This window comes from Lagenorhynchus albirostris, chromosome 1, assembly GCF_949774975.1.
Source record: "Lagenorhynchus albirostris chromosome 1, mLagAlb1.1, whole genome shotgun sequence".
NCBI classification, from domain to species: Eukaryota; Metazoa; Chordata; class Mammalia; order Artiodactyla; family Delphinidae; genus Lagenorhynchus; species Lagenorhynchus albirostris.
In genome coordinates, this window is record NC_083095.1 from 15,047,217 (window position 1) to 15,066,348 (window position 19,132).

The 19,132-nt window shown below is 38.5% G+C and overlaps 1 protein-coding gene across 2 annotated transcripts in view; it reads right to left on the reverse strand.

The window, feature by feature from the left end:
• TTC8 (tetratricopeptide repeat domain 8) overlaps nt 1-16,129 on the reverse strand; it is a 51,150-nt gene extending 35,021 nt beyond the window's left edge. Inside the window, exons 1-3 of one of the 2 annotated variants that reach the window (XM_060165993.1) lie at nt 15,988-16,129; nt 6,412-6,441; nt 786-906 (exon numbers count right to left, since the gene is read on the reverse strand). In XM_060165993.1, coding sequence (XP_060021976.1) covers nt 786-906; nt 6,412-6,441; nt 15,988-16,101 — 265 coding nt within the window. In that variant the 5' untranslated portion in view covers nt 16,102-16,129. The remainder of the gene's footprint in view (nt 1-785; nt 907-6,411; nt 6,442-15,987) is intronic. The other variant, XM_060166004.1, reaches the window with a different exon arrangement.
• Between the last annotated feature and the right edge of the window lie 3,003 nt (nt 16,130-19,132).

Sequence of the window (19,132 nt, forward strand, 5' to 3'; positions counted from 1 at the left end):
AACACATCAAAATGACAGTTCTATACTCATAGTTTATTTTTCATACAAACTTCTTCTCCCAATAAAAGATCAGTTACCCCCAATATTTGGAATTTAGATATTTTAACTCCAAAAGAGCAAAATGATAGGGAAAAAAGACATCTTAACATGAAACATATGTACTTTTTTTCTCAATTTCCACTGAAGCATTGAAACAGCTATTACCTTCCAAACATATATAAATGACTGATAACTGTCACAACTAACAAATTACCAGCAAGATACCATACGTCATGGTAATCATCCAATACCATTCACAGCAGCACACCTGCAAGCTGGGACTAGGTCACTGTGACAATCCTGATGGACAGTCACTGCCTAGCAAATCACTCCATCACCTCACATCATGCATTAGAGCAAATCATCGATTATTACAATGAAGTGATGTTTTCAAATTATCATTTTTTAGAACACTTCTGTTGTTTGGATGCTTCCTGTGTTTAGACTCTCAGATAAACAATCTTTGGTATATTAGATAAGCAGCTCAGATAGAATGCCTTTTCATAAAATATTTTAAAATGCATAATATAGCTTCTACTGAAAAATAGTTATACATCAATCTCACACCTTAAGTTTAAGATAATATAATTGTGCCTTTGTACCAAAAAGCAGAATAGAGGTAATATTTTTTCATGCATACACGTGCTTCATGTATGTGTCTTATTTTTATTATAAAAAAGTACACATAGAGAGTATTCCTCCTCCTAATGGCTTTTCATTTACTTAACTGAAAAACCAGTACTTACGTGGAACCTGAGCAATAGCATTTTCATCCAGTATCATTTCTGCAATTCCTTCCTGATCTACATCAATTTCATCTATGTACACCATTTCAGTTAGTGCTCGTGCTTTTAAAATCCAGGCTGCCTAAAAAGCATAGATAAGATAAAGCATATCTTAAATTGCATTAGAAGTAGTGCATAGCCTATAGAAATCAGCCATCCTTTATTATTATCTAATTTTTTATCAAACATGTTTACCATACTTAATGCATGATACTAATTTAAAGGGCTATGTCCAGGAACTAATACAAGAAGGCAAGGTCATTATTAATCAAGAAACAATCAATAGATCAATTACCTAGTAAACAAAAGTGTGGTAATTACCTAGTAGTCTTCTAACATGCCTTTTTATAAGTGAAAGAAGATCTTTATAGAAAATTTTACTAGAATAATAATTTGAAAACAGATGAGTAAAGCTACACCCACGTGTTCTTTCTGCCTTTCTCCTTCAGGGCCAAGTCCTTCGTGAAGACTTCCCTGATAGTTTAACTCTGAACCTACTTCCCTCTTGTCTTTCTTAGAAAGCACTTTCTTTTATACTTCTATTATTATGTACTTACTATATTCAACCAACACTATAATTATTGGGGCATATGTTTGCCCTCCCTTCCCCCAGAACACAAGCTTTTTTACCTTGTTCACTTTTGAATTTTCCATCACACCTATGGTTTGTGTACACAATAGGTATTCCAAAAATGTTAACTTGAACTAGGATTAATTTTTCCCACTTCCCAATAACTAATCAACACAATCTTGGTTGCTTTGTGATCTAGCCAGTAGATCAGCTAGTAAACCTGCTAGAAAGTGGGGAAAAAAATGGAAAGGTAATTAAGGAACCTAGAAAATATCTCATCAGCTTTGCTTTACCCTGAGAAATCAGACGTAAAGGTGTGCACGATTAAATACCTTGTGAAATATTTAAAACTGCTTTATCAGAAAAGTTTACTGTTCTGCTTCAATAGAAGCAGAGAGCAATAAAGCTTGGTGTCCTGTGGCAGATTTGGGGAGAAGGCAACCCTTGAGGCAGCAGTATAGGACCGACTCTATACTACAGGGGGAGCAGCAGCAAGGGAAATCTGGAAAGGGGTTAGGCCTCATCATACTAGGAATCTGTCTGTGAAGCATGCTGCATGAAGGCAAGGGACTGAGGGAGGAACAGATGGAGGCTACAAGAGGACCAGAGAGTCCTCACATAAGGATATCGAGATGCACTGAAGCATCAGCGTGTATTTATTGAGCACCTCCTACTTATGTAGCACTGGGCTAGGTTCTGAGAAGGAAATGCGAGAAGATAAAGACATGGATCCTAATTTTCCTGAACGTATCACCTACTGGATTAAATAACAAGGCAAAGCAATGCATGATATGTGACAAATGAGCTACATGGAAAATGGTTTTACAAGAATTAGAAGGCAGAGATCCTTTTGTGGGCTAAAGTAATTGGAATGTATATTTTTAAAAATTTTTAAAGAAAAAGAATTTTTAAAAGTCTTCATGCTTTCCTTTTAATGGGAACAAAAGGAAATTACATTGTTGCCTTTGGTCCTCACCATGAGGTATTATCTCCCCTGTGTGAGTCCAGGTCCTCCCAGAAGCAGATGCCAAGAGGGGATTAAATGTGCAGGGCAGAAATGGAGACACAGATGTAGAGAACAAACGTATGGACACCAAGGCGGGGAAAGTGGTGGGGGGAGGGGGGGAGGGGAAGGGTGGTGCTGGGATGAATTGGGAGATTGGGATTGACATATATACAACTAATGTGTATAAAATGGATAACTAATAAGAAGCTGCTGTATAAAAAAATAAATTAAAAAAATAATGTTGAAATGAAAAAAAAGATATATATAATATCAGCTGTCCACAGAGCTTGTCATCACAAGAGACAGCCTACCACAGGGGAAAAAAAAAAAAAGAAGGCTGTCTTCACAATATATTTAGGTTCCTCAAGTGAAATTACATTTGATTAGATTATTGGGGTTTTGTCTTATACTTTTCTGGTTGAGGTTTACTGGATTCTTAACAGATAACTTAGAATAAAATATTTCAAACATTATGTGTAAATTTAACCCAATTGAATGAGAAGAATATGGACCCAAAGAACTAATTTGTTTGTTTAAAAAGTCATTTCCAATTGGAACTGCATCTAACTGTGGGAGCCACCAAAAACTAGGAAAGTTGCCAGATTGATACAGCTATTCTCAGGGGTCAAGGAAGTCGTCACTCATCACTGGCTTGGACTAACGGTTTAATTTAACTTTAAAGATGGAAATAAGTAATCCTGATTTAAGTCCTCACAGTTCCTATTGCCCTGCAAGTATCTGATGGCTTTAATTTTTCAAAAGGGCATATTCTTTGCTGAGCACCTCTGGTGGACAGGAGGAAGGACGGCAGCATTCTCTGTTCACACAGTTAAACAGGATGTGGGCTTCACTAGTTCATTCCCATATTCCCAGGGAGCACCTACTGCATGCCGGGTCCTGGGAACAGAGATGAGTAAGTCACAGCCCAAGTTCTAGCTCATAAGAATTTCAGTGTTATGGGGAAAGTGTAAAAACGAAAACCTGGAACATGCTATAGAAGGACAAAGAAAGGCACGCAGCTGCCTTGGGGTGGAAGAAAAGGTAAAGGAGGAGAGTTTGCCCCACGGCCAAGACAGGAGAGTGCGTGCCAGGTAGAGCGCATAGGGCAAAGGAAGGCCAGCTTGAGGGCTCATATGGAGAAAGAAGAGTGTGGTAGAAGAATCAGGTTCAGCTGAGGAGAAGCTGCTTGAGAAGAAGCTGGAGAAAAAGGCAGGGGCCAGTGAGGGATCCTGTATGCCATGATGAGGAGTTAATAAAGCTTCAGGAGTATGATTTGGAGTCCTAGTTAAATTGACTCTCTAAAAGTCAAGTTTTTATTATTACAGTATCATTTATACAGTTGGATATTAATTATCCATGCACATATTTTTTAAACTATTTTCATACCCATTCTGTTATCTCATAGTCCAATCCATCATGCTTCTTGACTTCTATCCTTCTACTAACCCCTCAAATATTAAGAAGGTGCAAATTATTTTACATCAGGCTAAGCAAAACATAGGAATGTAAATCCACAATTCCCTCCCAACCAAATGAATATATGCTTCAGAAGCCAAATAGGAAGATCTTTTTTTAAAAATTTTATTCCATAAGAATTCACTTTTTCAAAAAGGTAAATCTGTATTTGTTTCAGTTTCTAAAACCTCATTATTAAGAAGTAGAAATAATGAGGTGAATTTCTGATATTTAAAGATCTGCAATAAGACCTACTTGCACCATTACTTAATTTTAAATTACATCAGTATTTGAGAATATTAATTTTCCTGACTTTCCTCCTTCTATCCTAACAAAAAATGACCTTGAAAATCATGTATCACTGCTTGATTAAACATCTGATTGTATTCAAAGAACTGCTCTGGGCAACAGGAACAATTCTCGGAATTTTAATGAAAACATTGTATTTTGGAGGCAAGCCAAGCATGTTTTACAGCCCTAAATTCCTCTGCCTGTTTAAATTTTTTTTAAGTTCAAAACTAATCAGTGATTAAAATAAAATGCGTACAATATTGTAAATCAACTACCTCCAATAAAAATTTTTTAAAATAAAATAAAATGCATAACAAAGCAAATTGGTAACCCTACACTGCCACTTGAATCTGAATAAAACTATAAACTGGTTTTTATCAGAAATACTTAAGTTGTTAATAAATGACAGGGTCATGCAGTTTATGTAGATAAATTTGAATACCTACGTATTGGAAGTCCTGTAAAATCGATAAAAATAATAGATGCTTAGGAATTTTTTTTAAGGGAAAAGCATAGATCCTCCCAATGTAAATGAGTAATCATCACATCAATTATTTCCTTTTTTATCTGCGAAACATAATCCCATCTCATTTACCTGCTTAGTTAGTCTATATATAGGACATTACTCTTGAGGCAACTATCTACCAGCTAACATCAGGAAAATACTGACTTCCCTGTACTACCTTCTGTGAGGGTAATCCAATTTTAGTGATAAAAATAGACAAATTAAAAGGTTAAAACTCTACTGACTGAGTAAAGCAGGTTTACACTGTTTTGTTCCTCTTAATACAGAATGCAAGGCTATGTAAAGCCTTTTAAGACAGGTAAGAAACAATTTTACTAAGTTATTCTTAGAATAAAGCTACCAAAAGAACAGTCTGTCTAACCTGATTTAGACATCATGAGAATCAGTAACATGTGACACTCTGCCTACTCTATGAAAATGAAAATTTAGGCACAAAAGGTTGAATTGTTATTGTAAAGCCTCATTTATTTTGAAGTGACAAAAACCTGCAAAAGAGGAAAGGCAAAAAGTGTGAATAGTGAGCTCAAAAGAATCCAGTCAGCCTTGTTCCCTTCTGATTCTTTTAGATCACTATCCAATTAAGTCTATAGTAACAGAGCAGGACATGTCAAATACAGGTCCTTCATGAAGTCCCTGTGCTGGTCTGAAACTTTCAAATACCATTGAAAGTTTTCAAACCATACCAACAATGCAAATTATTGATGTTTCAATTTAATTTTAACTTTAATCAAAATCTTCCAAAATTACTGAAAACAAAAGGCACATTACTTACTCTCTTTATACCTTAGGTGATTCTTATGACTTGTACATGTATTATACAAAAAATAGTTTTCCACCCTCTATCAATTTGGAAATCATGATTATGAACATTCCAATGACAAATGTCATCCTTTTAAAGAACAGAGTACTACATTTTAACCTATTTACCATGTTTGTTTGAAACTGCACAGGCCTCCATCAGAGTATTTTGTATACCACTTTCTTCTAAAAGGTCTGATAATTACACATGTAAACCCCATGAGGTTCAGATTGTTTATTTATCTAAAAAACACTTAAAATTCACTCTTGCTTGGCAGGGCAAATCCCTGACAATATTTAAGTTCTCTGATTTACATCTCTCTCGTCCCTTCGCCTTATTCCCAGACTTACTGGAAACACTCTTGGGCTAAAAGCTTCACTGGCCAAGAGGCCCCCTAACCAGACCTCCTCTTCCTGGGTTCCCTTTCCACTCATCTACTGTCTCATGCAGTTAGCAGGTCTCTCTGGCCACCTCTCATGTCTAACAAAGTTCATTTGGTAGATGTGGCTGTCTGGCCAAGTCTTTTCTTCCTCACAGTGGCAGGCACCTCTCTCTAAAAACAAGAACTTCCCAAGCGGAGTCGGCCTACTCTTTACTCAAGACCTATGATCCAATCCATCACAGACACTCCTGACATCTTGGCTCCCTTTCTAAGCCTCTGACTCCCCTTGCCTCCGCCTTTATTTTTCTCATCCTCTAGGTCAATATTGGTCATTTCTATTTAAGCTACAAGTCTTAATGAGTAGAGTGCCCTAGTTTTACATCCATAGACACAAAGTATTAGAAATATAATAGTTTATATCTACAGAATGACTGGTAGATATAGCTAATTTTATAACAGCACAAGTAGATAGGCAGCAAATTTTCTAATCTATAGCAACAACTAAGCAATAGTAATTAAACTATTCTCTAAACTAAAGGTTGCAGCTAAACCTTTACCTGAGACACTGGCAATTCTGGATCTGGTTCCTGGAAAGCATTAAGAAGGTTGTAAACATTTTTAGGATAATACAGTTTCTAAAATTAAAAGTCTTAATGACCAACCAAGTATTTGTAGGTGGACTCAAACTCATTCAATAAAAACCCAAACATGAACTTTAATCTTTCCCCAAAAGCGCCCTCACAAGTTCTGTACAAGTAACACCCTATCCACTGAAGAGTGCTAAATTTTCTATGATCAGAAAATTCTAATTACTGTTACCTCATTTAGAGCACAGAGAAGAGATCTTTACATATTTAATGAGTTCACAGTATCTCAGGAATTAAAAATAATTTTACAACTATACCAAGGAAGCTATTTTTATATTCAAAAACAAGTTCATGGTGGTTAAAGCATTCAGACTTTAATCCCTTGAGGAGGAGGAGGAAAATCCACATACTATAAACCCTTCTATTCCCCATAAACATAATGGGATCAGTGGCTAAAGATAAGAAATTAATTCTGACTGCAATGTCTTCCGAGAAATTTTTGTAAATAGACTATATAATATATATCAGGGTCAGGTGCTGATAAACTCAGAGTTTTTTTCTGTCCAAAATTAAATAGAAATGCATTGGTTAAAAACACAGATTTATAACAAATTTATTTATAAAAGATCTACACTTTCACATCTATCGTCAGCAGCCTCTGAACACTCAATCTGCAGCATGTTTTACTGGGAAAGCTACTAAGAAACAGAAAAAGGAAAGAAAAAAAATCCTTGCTTTCCTTGCTTTCTACAGCTCTAAAATCCAAAAAGAATACCCGAAATATTTTTTAAAGAATATATTATGTGTGCAAGCAATGTGTAAACCATCTGGTCACCAAGCAAGGATAAGCAATTTCACATGACACACAGTAGCAACAAGAGAGGAAAAGGCTAAACTAAGCTAGAAAGTGAGAGTCCTAGCGGGTGGGAGTTAGAGAATACTTGGCAATCAGCTGAACAGAACACAAAACAGCAACTAAGAAGACACAGCAATTGGAGGTTTTCAATGCCGGCGTGCAGAAGAAAGAGCTGGAAAAAGAATAGATTTCCTAGATCCCACAATCCATATTTAGAGAAATACACTGATACAGGCAATGAGATGACAGAAGAAATAACCCCTTCTATTCTTTCTTCTATTTATTTGTATACGTGTCTAAATGACCCCCCCATTATCTCATTTGAGTCCCACAACAACCATTTCAGGGAGGCAGGTAAGTGTTATTATCCATTTTACAGATCAGTAAACAAATTCAGGGATGTCATGTAATTTGCTCAAGGTCACACAAAGAAGCCAGAGCTCTTTCTTGCCAGTCCACCTTGGAGATTAAAAAAAATGAGTTAGATACATAAGGCAGGATTGAAGGGTAAAGTGTAGGAGAGATACAAGATAAGTTCCATATAGAAACAGGTTAAAAAGTTTACTAGAGGTGATTGTAGACAGCGTTTGAAAAGGAAAACAGTGAAAGGAGACAGAGCCACGGAAAGCAAGTAAATGCTGGACGCTTGTTAGTCTGCAGGGAGATTCCTCCAGTGGCCCAAACTGACCCCGGCAGCTCAGCCTCAGAGCGCTCTGTTCACCAACGAACGCCTTCATGCTCTCTGTGTCTCGTCCTGCCCCGCAGGATTGCACTTACGACTTACCAGGCAGGTAAAGAACATTAGGGACCTGATGTGAAATGAGAAGAAAATGAGAAGGGAGAGGATGGAAAGGTGTAGAGACCGGTGAGGTGGTACGGATGGAAGATGGAGGCAAGGCTTAACCACGAGTCGGCAGAGAATACATTAATTCCACAACATTCTCTTGGCATCCCTGGAACCCCGAGAGGCACTGAAAACATTCTATGTGGGAAGGCACATAATTAAATAAATTACAGTACAATGTGTTAAATGCCATACTCAAGCATGGACCAACCACAGATGACTTAGATGGAGGACAGAAAAGCAGAACATGAGAGATAAGGAAGTCAGGGTAAAAAGAGAGATTATTCTGGAAATGATTGTGTACCAATGATCTATGAAGTATATTCCACATCATTTTATCATCAATTTCACTGGACACTTTCCTCACAGATGCTCTCCAGATTACCAACAATCCTTTCAGAAAGATATGACAGAATCCCACCTGCAAATATCTCTAGCTAACTAGAGATAATAGCAGCTCACTTTTTTGATCACTTAGCATGTGTTAATGAACTTAACCCTCACAACAACCCTTTGAGGTAGGTATGTTACCATGGCCATTTTACGGATAACTCTGAGGTCAAAGTGTGCAGGCAGTATTTGAACCTAGACACTCTCAGTCAAGAGCATGCACTTTGCTTTACATATGAGACCATAGCAAGGCCGGAACGCAGACTACTGTAGAGTGTGGGAAGACCAAGGCCAGGTATGGCTGGTCTGGAGATACACCAGGAGCAGCAGAACGATGGAGGAAAGAGTCAGGATATTTTAATTTAGAGACAGGGCAAATTTAGTGATTTTGTTTTGTTTTTTTTTTTTGCGGTACGCGGGCATCTCACTGTTGTGGCCTCTCCCGTTGCGGAGCACAGGCTCCGGACGCGCCGGCTCAGCGGCCATGGCTCACGGGCCCAGCCGCTCCGTGGCATGTGGGATCTTCCCGGACCGGGGCACGAACCCGCGTCCCCTGTATCAGCAGGCGGACTCTCAACCACTGCGCCACCAGGGAAGCCCAAATTTAGTGATTTAATTTTTAAATCACTAAGACCTTCATCTGGGTCTCTCTCAATTATAGTTTTTATGATTTAAATTAATCCACATACACAGGAAACCACAAGTTAGGTTCACTTGGTCTAGCAAATTATTTCCATGGGTATTATCAGCATAGTTTGAGTAGAAAGCATCAGGCCCAGGCCTAGAGTCAGAAAACCTGGGCTTGATCCTCAGGGAGCCACTTAGCTGCATGACCTTGAACAACCTCCATTACCCAGTCCTCCTCTCAAATTAGAGCAATAGTGCCTACTTTATAGGATAGCTTTAAAAATAAAACCTTGAAGATTATTTCATAATTTTCAGAGTTCTTATACCACAGTAGTTCATGAAGTATAAGGTGGTAGTACTTTCAACAAGAAGTATTAACCACACAGAATTTCTTTATAAATACATGTACATAATGAACAGAAAAGCACCCAACTCTCTATTACTTCCTTTTTCAGAACTCAGAACTGACTCCCAGTTATGGCACATCAAATTAAAACTTCCCTTTGAATCTCCGTGAAAGTAAGAAGACAGGGAAAGTAGAGTGGCACTGCCTAGAACCAGCAAAAACTCACCAGCATAAACTTCAATTCACAGTAGTTTGCTTCCTTCCTTCCTCCCTAGGGTATAGCTTTCTCTTAGGTTGTTGCTATTACTTTAGGGAATTAAATCTCCAGGTGATTCTGAATGCAACTTCCAAATTGCCACCAATACTTACTCTGGCTAATGAGTCTGCCCAACTCTGCTCTTAAACTACAGTCATTATTCAGAATTTAGCAAAAACAGGAAGGAAAAGAATGTAAGAGAACAGAGAAATGAATGGATTTCAGAAGGTTTAGGGAAATCTAGTGACCAAGGAGCCAAGTGGGAATGTAATCTTTAAAATTCAGCAACGTGAACTGCTCTGCAGAGTACAGAATCAAAAGAATGCCTGGTTATAAGTCTCCATGGCCCCAATGAGGAAATAAATTAGATAATCATACAGAAAGATGTTTATTTGGCTTGGATCACCAGATCATTGTCTCAACCAACTACTAACATACAGCTCATTGGGGACCCCTGCTTCTCGACCTTTCATCTAAGCCAGTGGCTTTCAGCCTTTTCTCCACCTTCAAACTATTGACAGTAATAACCCCCTTCTCTCTCATTATAAGCAGAGATTGCGGGTGGCAAGAAAAATGTGAATTACCCCCATTCTGATAAACAGCTAACCCTCCCACTCCCAGAATCACAGATTTTAACAATTTAAAAATCTATCAGAAATCTACCTCATTAAGAAAAGTATATTAACTTTAAAAAAAAATCAACGACTACCTCTATGTTTTATGAACTGTTGAATTATACTGGAGCTAAAATCGGGGCTGCTTTTAAAGCCATGAATCTGACATATGGAACACAAAGAACAGTAATCAGATTAAGCAACTAATCAGGATGACCGACATGAGCCGTAAAAGCAAGCATTCCCTCTAGGTCATGTTGCTGCATGGAAGGCCATTTTGCATTTCTCTCTTTTATGCCTTTTAACTTTTAACCACTTTTCTAGTCACGATTTAGAGAAAACTTTGAAAAAAGATAGCACTTCTCTATGAATTGATTGTTCCTACTGTCTTTTGTCAAATGGGGAAACTACGATGATGAATTAACCAGTTATCCTTCTTTATTCTTAACTGATCAGAACTTTAATGCCCTTCATGCTTACAGACCCTGCCCTCTGTTTCACACCATTCTGCATCTGGGAAAAGCAGTTCAGAATCCATCTTTTTCAGGAACCCTTCCCAAACATCATGTTATTACCTTCAACCTACCCTTCAGTCCTCCCGTATCCAAATAAAATTGTGTAACGCTAAGGAAACAAGCTGGTCCATAGTATATCACACCTCTCCAGCCAACCTGACTACTCTGACTTTGGCAAGAATCAAAACTAAATAAAATCCACATGTCCTAACAGGAAATACAAGGCACTAATTAAATATTTTTGATGATACTATACCAAAATGGTATCTCTTAAAGGAGAACTAAACGTAGAAGAAATAGTCTTAGAGGTGGGCTTCATTCCAAAAGGTTAATGTATCACCACCAAAACGTCTTTTTGAAGCTCCCTGGACCAGCTTATAAAAAGATTAGCAAATAGCAAATCACTTTAGAGAGGTTCTCCTCATCTGGGAGAAAAATAAGCAAAACCCAAAGTGAATATTAACATAAAAAACAAAAGCTATTTTTGTTCTAGAAAAAAAAAAGCAAGAGCAAAAATGAATCCATTTGGCACTCAGGAGAAATATTTTAATTTCCTTTCTCTTCCATGCGTCCAGGCACTGCTTCAAAGTCACTCATTTGTAATCAAATCAGTTGCGTGGCACAGGAACGGTAATTCAAGAAGCTGCAGAGGAAAAATATTCTACTTTAAAATGTAGAAGCCTCAAAAAAAAAAGCCCATGAGGCTAAAGGGGTACATGAAGATAAACCAGGGAAACCGCAGGGGCTGAGAGTCATCTGCCTCTGCTCTGATCACATTACCGTTAGCTTTTCATAGATTGCTAGTCTCTCCATTTAACTTCCCCCACTGAAACAAGAGCGTTGTGAAGAAATACCAATGATGATAATGACTATCAGAAACACTCTCCTGGAGGGATCCAGGAAGAATTTGCTCAACTGATTTAAAAAAAAACAACTGACCCTCGAGATAAGAAATGAATTAAGAATGTCCATAATGCAATTACATGTGTATGAAAAGGTGAATACATATAAGAACCTATGGTGCTGAGAATTAGGATGGGGGGCAGGGAGAAGCAAAGACCACCAGGCAATTAGGGTGATCTCCATAAACAGAGTGGAAGTTGCACACATAAATAACACCATCCAGATGCATATATGAATATGATCAAGGCACTCATTCAGCAAAACACATAATGACGGCACCTGTGTGCCAGATTCTGCGCCATTCCATACAGATCTGCCATCCTGGACTCATATTCTAAGAGAAAGAATGAGAATTTCCAAGCTTTTAATCAAAGGAACCTCCTAAAGCTTCCTGAAGCTCCTCATTAAATGCATCAGCACTCTAACATAAATATTTAAATTCTTTTTAATTAATTAAGAAAAAAGCAGGATTGCTTTAAGCTTGGGGAAATCATATTGGAAAATATTTCCAAAATGAAATAACAATTGGATACAAAATGCACAAATCGGTGCTAAGAGAAGCATACAGAGAAAAAGCGCAGTGTTTAAAGGCTGGATCAAAGAATAACTAACAGGAGTGAGCCATGTAAACTTTTCAGAGGCCCTAACCAGGAATCCAAAGGCCGGTTTGGTAAGGTAACGTCAAGTTAAAACTTCTGTTCCGGGCTTCCCTGGTGGCACAGTGGTTGAGAGTCCGCCTGCCGATGCAGGGGACACGGGTTCGTGCCTCAGTCCAGGAAGATCCCACATGCCGCGGAGCGGCTGGACCCATGAGCCATGGCCGCTGAGCCTGCGCGTCCAGAGCCTGTGCTCTGCAACGGGAGAGGCCACAACAGTGAGAGGCCCGCGTACTGCAAAAAACAAAACAAAACAAAACCAAAACTTATGTTCCTGGTGAAGTGCTACTCCTCATTCTGACAATATATACAGTTCCTCCTTAAATAAACTATCTCAGCATAACAAATAAAAAGGATTAGAAAGGGGAAAAATGTCATAAATTTCTTCTAGATCTGGTAGATTCTCCTCGGCAGCCTTTGACACTTGTAGGAGCTAAACATATCAACCCCTGCTTATAACAATAAAACAGTAACAAAGAATTACATTAAAAAAAACATTTCTAGGATATTAAAATTAATTATGTATCACATTACGAAGTATTATTTCAAATCCACAATAAATAGGACAGTGGAAGAGGCCAGGACTTAACAAGATCTGTTGCCATAATGATCTTAACCATGTCAGATGGTTAACCAATGACAACAGCAATATTTCCCAGTATGATCCTGTATCTTTTATTCTTCACCACCATTCTCAAAGTCAGATCCACTAACCATTCCCTGTAACAAGTCTTAATTTTCCAAGAGGGCCAGCAAGGCCTAAAGGGAACTATATAAGAGGGCAAATAAAAAGATCCAAGTTACTACCTTGTTTAGCTGTTAATTTTGGAGACTTTAAATGAAGTTCTTAATTTGTTCACCCTGTTCTCCCTAGGTACAAGGAAAGGGGTCAAGATCTCCGCTACAGCTCCTTCTTAACCATTAATAGAAACGCTGATGCTTTGCCTATGCAGTTCCCAAAGTGACAACATCTCCCCAGGATAAATTTGTACCTCTCCCCCAAAAAAGGAATCAGTCAGCGGTCGAGTAAGTTTCAGAATAGTGTCTTAATCAAAATTAGGCAGGTTACCTCCCTTCAGGACTTCTCAGAGCCTTTAATCCAAGTACACAGATATGTCAAATTCCCATTTAGCTAAAAATCTTGAAAAAGGAACAGCACATGGGAAAATGTACTGGAAAAAGTTCAGAAACACAGAGCTTTGAAAAATTAGGCTACATAAGCACCAAAGAAGCAGCACAGGATAGACAAAGGGAATGGGCTTACCAGCTTTGTACCTTTGGACAAATTACTTCACCAAGTGCCTCAGTGTGCTCTATCTGTAAAATGGGGGAAATAGTACCAACTTCCTAAAATAGCTGAGGATTAAATGAGATAACATATAAAACCCTCTGAATCAAGCCTGACACAGAGTAAATACTCAATAAATGTTACCTATTATCTTTGTTACATACTTTGCAAGGTTATTCTAAGCAAAGAAATACACATAATTTATAGAATATATCCCTGGCAAGTAGTAAGCACTCAATAAAAGGTCACTGAACACTGTAAAGTCCTGATCACAGTGTCTAGCACAAACTAAACCTGAATTGCAGTACTGAATGTCACTATGATTACATCATTAAGATTAGACACACGGAAAACAAACTATGGTTACCAAAGGGGATAGCAGGGTGCGGGGGTGGTGGTGGTGGTGGACAGATTAGCAGTTTGGGATTAACATATACACACTACTATATGTAAAATAGATAACCAACAAGGACCTACTGTATAGCACAGGGAACTATATTCAATATCTTGTAATAACCTATAATAGAAAACCTGAAAAAGAATATATGTATGTATAACTGAATTGCTTCGCTGTACACCTGAAACTAATACATTGTAAATTAACTATACTTCAATGGTTAAAAATGGTTTAAAAAAGATTATAAGGTCTTAACCATTAATAAAAACACTGCTGCTTTGCCTATAACACATTTCCTAATGTGACAACATCTCCCTAGGATGATAACAACAAAGATATCTGAGCCTCGCCCACTGCCAAAAAAGGAATCAGTGATCAAATAAGTTTCAGAACTATTGTATTCATCAAAATTAGGCAAAGTTTCTTTCTGCAGAACGCCTCAGAACCTTTAGTACGAATCTCTAAGTAGGGAATATACATTTCCCAAATGCATTTAATGAGGAAACTTTCTTTCACTGAGCACTCTTGGGACTGTTGTTCTTTGGAACACAGAATGGAAACTATCCTAACTCAATGGAAAAATAGAACAATGTCTGGTACATCACTAGTTTGTAACAAACTTTGGTTGTACAAATGTAAAGGGGTCCATATTTTGTCATGGTTCCCAAACATATTTAAGGGTGAAATCCTTTTTTTTTTTTTTTTTTTTTAAGCAGCATTTGTGGGACTACAATGCCAGGAAACATATCTGGAAGCATGCTTGTCTATGGAAATGCAGTCCTATTAACCAATGTGACCTAACACAAGCACAACCTAGTTTAGCATTCCTACTAACACAGATTGCTCTGTGGGAGATGTGCTATCTGAAGGCCAAAAGATTCACTTTAATAGGTTATCCTCAATCCATTTGCTGGGCACTAAGGCAGAGCCTAGTGACAGTTTTCACACCTCAGTTTATGGAACTCCCCCTCAATTTTCCTTTTTTTCCTAACATCTCCAAGGCAACACCACTAGAAGAAAAGCTGGGAAACTATAACTACATGGGTACGTTCTGCATTTAATAGACGTACTCATAAACTACCAGAGTTCTGCTCTCCCTTTTTCTCCTTTTTTGTCTCTTCCAGGAACTACCTGACCCCCAGAGTTGTACCTCTCTTATACCTAGCATAAAAGCCTTTCACTCACTTTATTTAATATTATACTTTATTTAAGAAACCCTAAATAAACTACTATAATCAATGCCATCTTTCCTTCTTTTACAGGAACTTTTTTCCCATCCCTCCCTCCTAATAATGAATGTATCTTATCCTCTCCTAGATTCTCATTCCTCTAATTTGCATTATTTGCCTCAAGTTGCACTCAAGCCCCAGCATCGAAGGTTCCCCACTCTTGGACAACAGTCTTAAGATGAACCAGAAGGATTACACGTTTGATCAAAAGAAAAAAAGGTAGCTATTTCAACAGGGAGTGGGAAGTTACAGATCTTTATGTTTATACATAATGGTTTTAGAAATCAATACCGTACGTGCAGCGAGCTTAAGAGCCCATCCACATGCAAGTATAAAGGAACTAACAAAGTTCGTCACCAAATTGTTCCTTTAAGCGACGTTTGAAGAAAAGGGTCTGCTGAAGTTTGCGGAGGGGGCGGTCGTGGCACAGCACTCGTGGGTCCCGCGGGCAAGGACCCACCGGCCAAGGCTCCAGGGGGTCTCGCTCCAGGTGCCTGAGCTGACCACAAGGTCAACCTCGCCCTGCGCCTTCTTCCCTGGAGACCCCTCCCGGGGACCTGGGAATCCCCCAGAGCCCTCAGCCTTATTGCCGGGATCCACAGGGCTGACGGGGTCCGGCCTGTACCTGGTCATAAGGGGACTTCTCCAGCATCTGCGTGCACAGATCGGCGCAGAGCTGGAACTTCCTGCGCCTAAAATAGCTCCAGGCCAGGAGCAGCGGATCCATCTCCGAGCCCATGGCGGCTCCGAGAAAGACCAGGGCCCGGCTCAGGGAGGGCGGGGGGCGAGGAGCAGGCGGCGTCCAGCCCTGCCCGGCAACGCGCGGGGGCAGGGGCCTTGCCAGAGAGGCGCCCCGCGTCGCGCCTGAGAATAGGAAAAAGAAAACCCACCTCGAGTAGAACTCAGCTATAGGACTGCCAAGCCTTGGCTTTAAAAATCATATACTTTTAAAGACTACATATTTCATTAATTTTCTAGAAGAAGGAACCGTGGCTAAAGTAAGAGGCAGTGACTTAGACACCTGCAACTGGGGTCCTCCAGCCACCCAGAGGAGGACCGGTTGCCTGGCAACCGAACTCTCCGCGTACTCTGCCAGTCCCAGAAAAATCCCGAGAGTTGACCGTACGGCCGGTCGTTGTCATACTCTTACTCTTCAGGCATTCTTACCCCTATCACTTATCCCTCCGACTTTAGAAACACAAACATGAGAACAGTTTCTCCAATACCATCTCGCCCACCAGAACCCAAAGACCTAAATCCTAAAACTCCCAGTCTGTTTTTCTAAATCCCTCTCACCCAATCTCGGAGTCCGAATGAAAAGGTACATTGAGGATTGCTTAGTCCAAACCGTTCGTTTTACAGATAAGAAACTGAGATGAGCTCAGAGAAATTATTAACCTAGTGTGGCGTGGAGTTAGGGAGCTGGATTGTAATCCAGATGACTACAAACTGTTAATACCATTTGTTAATTCCACGATGCCTAGGGGTTCTGGATTATAAATCGGTGACATTTTTGCCAAACAAAATAATGTACGAAAAAAAAAATCTTTAAGGAGGTTTTGAAACACCATCTCCACGTACTTGTTGTTTGTCAAATGTTTACTTGTGCAGAGTGATTTTTTCAGGTACAATTCTAACTTTCCTCTAGAGATTTACACAGATGACAAATATCTTTTATGGTTAGGAAAAGAGAAGTGTGACCAAGCTAAGTCCAGGTTGACTTCATTATGGAGGACTAGGGGATATTTTTTCCTTGCCTTCTTCCTACCACAGTGAGAGAGGCGGGAGAGGAAAAGTTAACTCGATATTGAAGAACTTTCTGATCAGTTCTAAATCTCCTTTACAGATAAGAAGCGAACTAACAGCTCTTAGTAAAGATAAATCACTCGTAATTTTCTGAAACCACTAAGGTACCATAATGAAGACATTATATTGAATCCAGATATATATACGTCTCATATATATCATAATGAAAGCTTTCTAAAATAAAAAATGGGTTGTGAGTAGTTTTTTCTCCTTTACTAAGCAGTCATTCTTGAATTTTTGTATCTTGGAAGCAATTAATTATCAGGATTGTGATTATTCCAGTTACGTTTACTACAATTAGTCCATTTGTGTTTCCCTGGAGGTGCCTCTAGAAATGTAACCGGTCTAATGCAGCAGCCTACTGTTTCTAGGGGTCAGGACTTTAGGACCGTACATGCTGGAACTGGCACTTGGGCTCGATATTTCACAGGGTCCTTTTGTTTTCTGGTAAAATGTAAGTGGAATCTATGTAAGTGATTCTCAACCCTGGCTCCATATTAGATAGATTATTTTAAGTAAACTATTTTAGAATATATTTAGATTTATGGAAAAGTTACAAAGATAGTACAGAGAGTTCCCATCTACTCCTCACCCAGTTTCCCATTGTTAACAACATTACTACAGTACATATGTCACAACAAAGGAACCTACATTGGTATGTTACTATTAACTCCACAATTTATTCAGATTTCCGTAGTTTTCCCCTAATACCCTTTTTCTATTCCAGGATCCCACTTTGGATACCATATTACATTTAGTCATCAATGTCTCCTTTGCCTCCTCTGGTCTGTGACAGTTTCTCAGACTTTTCTTGTTTATGATGACTTGACAGTTTTGAAGAGGGCTGGTCAAGTATTTAGTAGAATGTCTGTGGAGCTTTTAAAAATACAGCTGCTCACATTCCATTCCTAGAGAGTCTGACTTAAATGGTTTGATATAGGGCTGGAGCATCAGGTTTTTTTGTTTTGTTTTGTTTTGTTTTCTTTTTGTTTCCCATGTAATTCTAATGGGTAGCCAGGGTTAAACAACCTCTGTGCTGAGTTCTAAATGGTTTTGTATACATTGTGATTATTGTCAACTTCCTAGAGAAAAAAATGTGTGTGTGTATATATATATATATATATATATATAATTTTAAGAACATGTAATTCATCTTAGCTTCTTCCAGAAGGCTGTTAATTTTTTTTCTTTCAGAAAAGTCAAGTGGATGAGAAAAACTGTAGACTCTTAGCACATTGCAGATTGTTAAGCATGTCCAAATGTGGCATAAAATGTTACTTTAAAAGCTTATAAACATTTGTTTGTTTAATCTTGTTAATATGTGTATAGTTAATTTTATGAATATATAGATAGATTTTGTTACATATTTTATAATTACTAATCCATAATGCAGAAACCTTTTTGTTTTTTGTGGCCATGCCACGCAGCTTGTGGTATCTTAGTTCCCTGAGCAGGGATTGAACCTGAGACCTCAGCAGTGAGAGCGTGGAGTCCTAACCACTGGACCTCCAGGGAATTCCCAACCATTATTTTTTTTAATGACATGCTAGTGATAGGAAAAATAGTAGATGTAACAGTTCCTGGTGAAGGGGATGGATAAGAATTACTAGGGCTATTTTCCTACTGGAGAAAATGAAGCATAGAGAAACAACTTAATCTCTTTGAACGGGTCAATTTCACAATCAGAGCTAGATCTCAGTTCATGGATCCTTATCTTTTGCTTTCTAGCAACTGGATCTCTTTAGGTTAATTCAGTTTAAAATCAGATACGGAAGACAGTGTAACTTTAAATGCAAAAGGTTAAATTTTCTTAAATGTTAAATTGGAATCACTCAGGCCATTTAAACTTAACCCAAAACAAAAATAGAAATGTAACATGAGGTATTCTCTTGATCAATAGCTCCTATGTTTGGTGATAAGAATGCAGAGAAGAAAAAGACAGATCTGCCCCAAGGGTACTTATA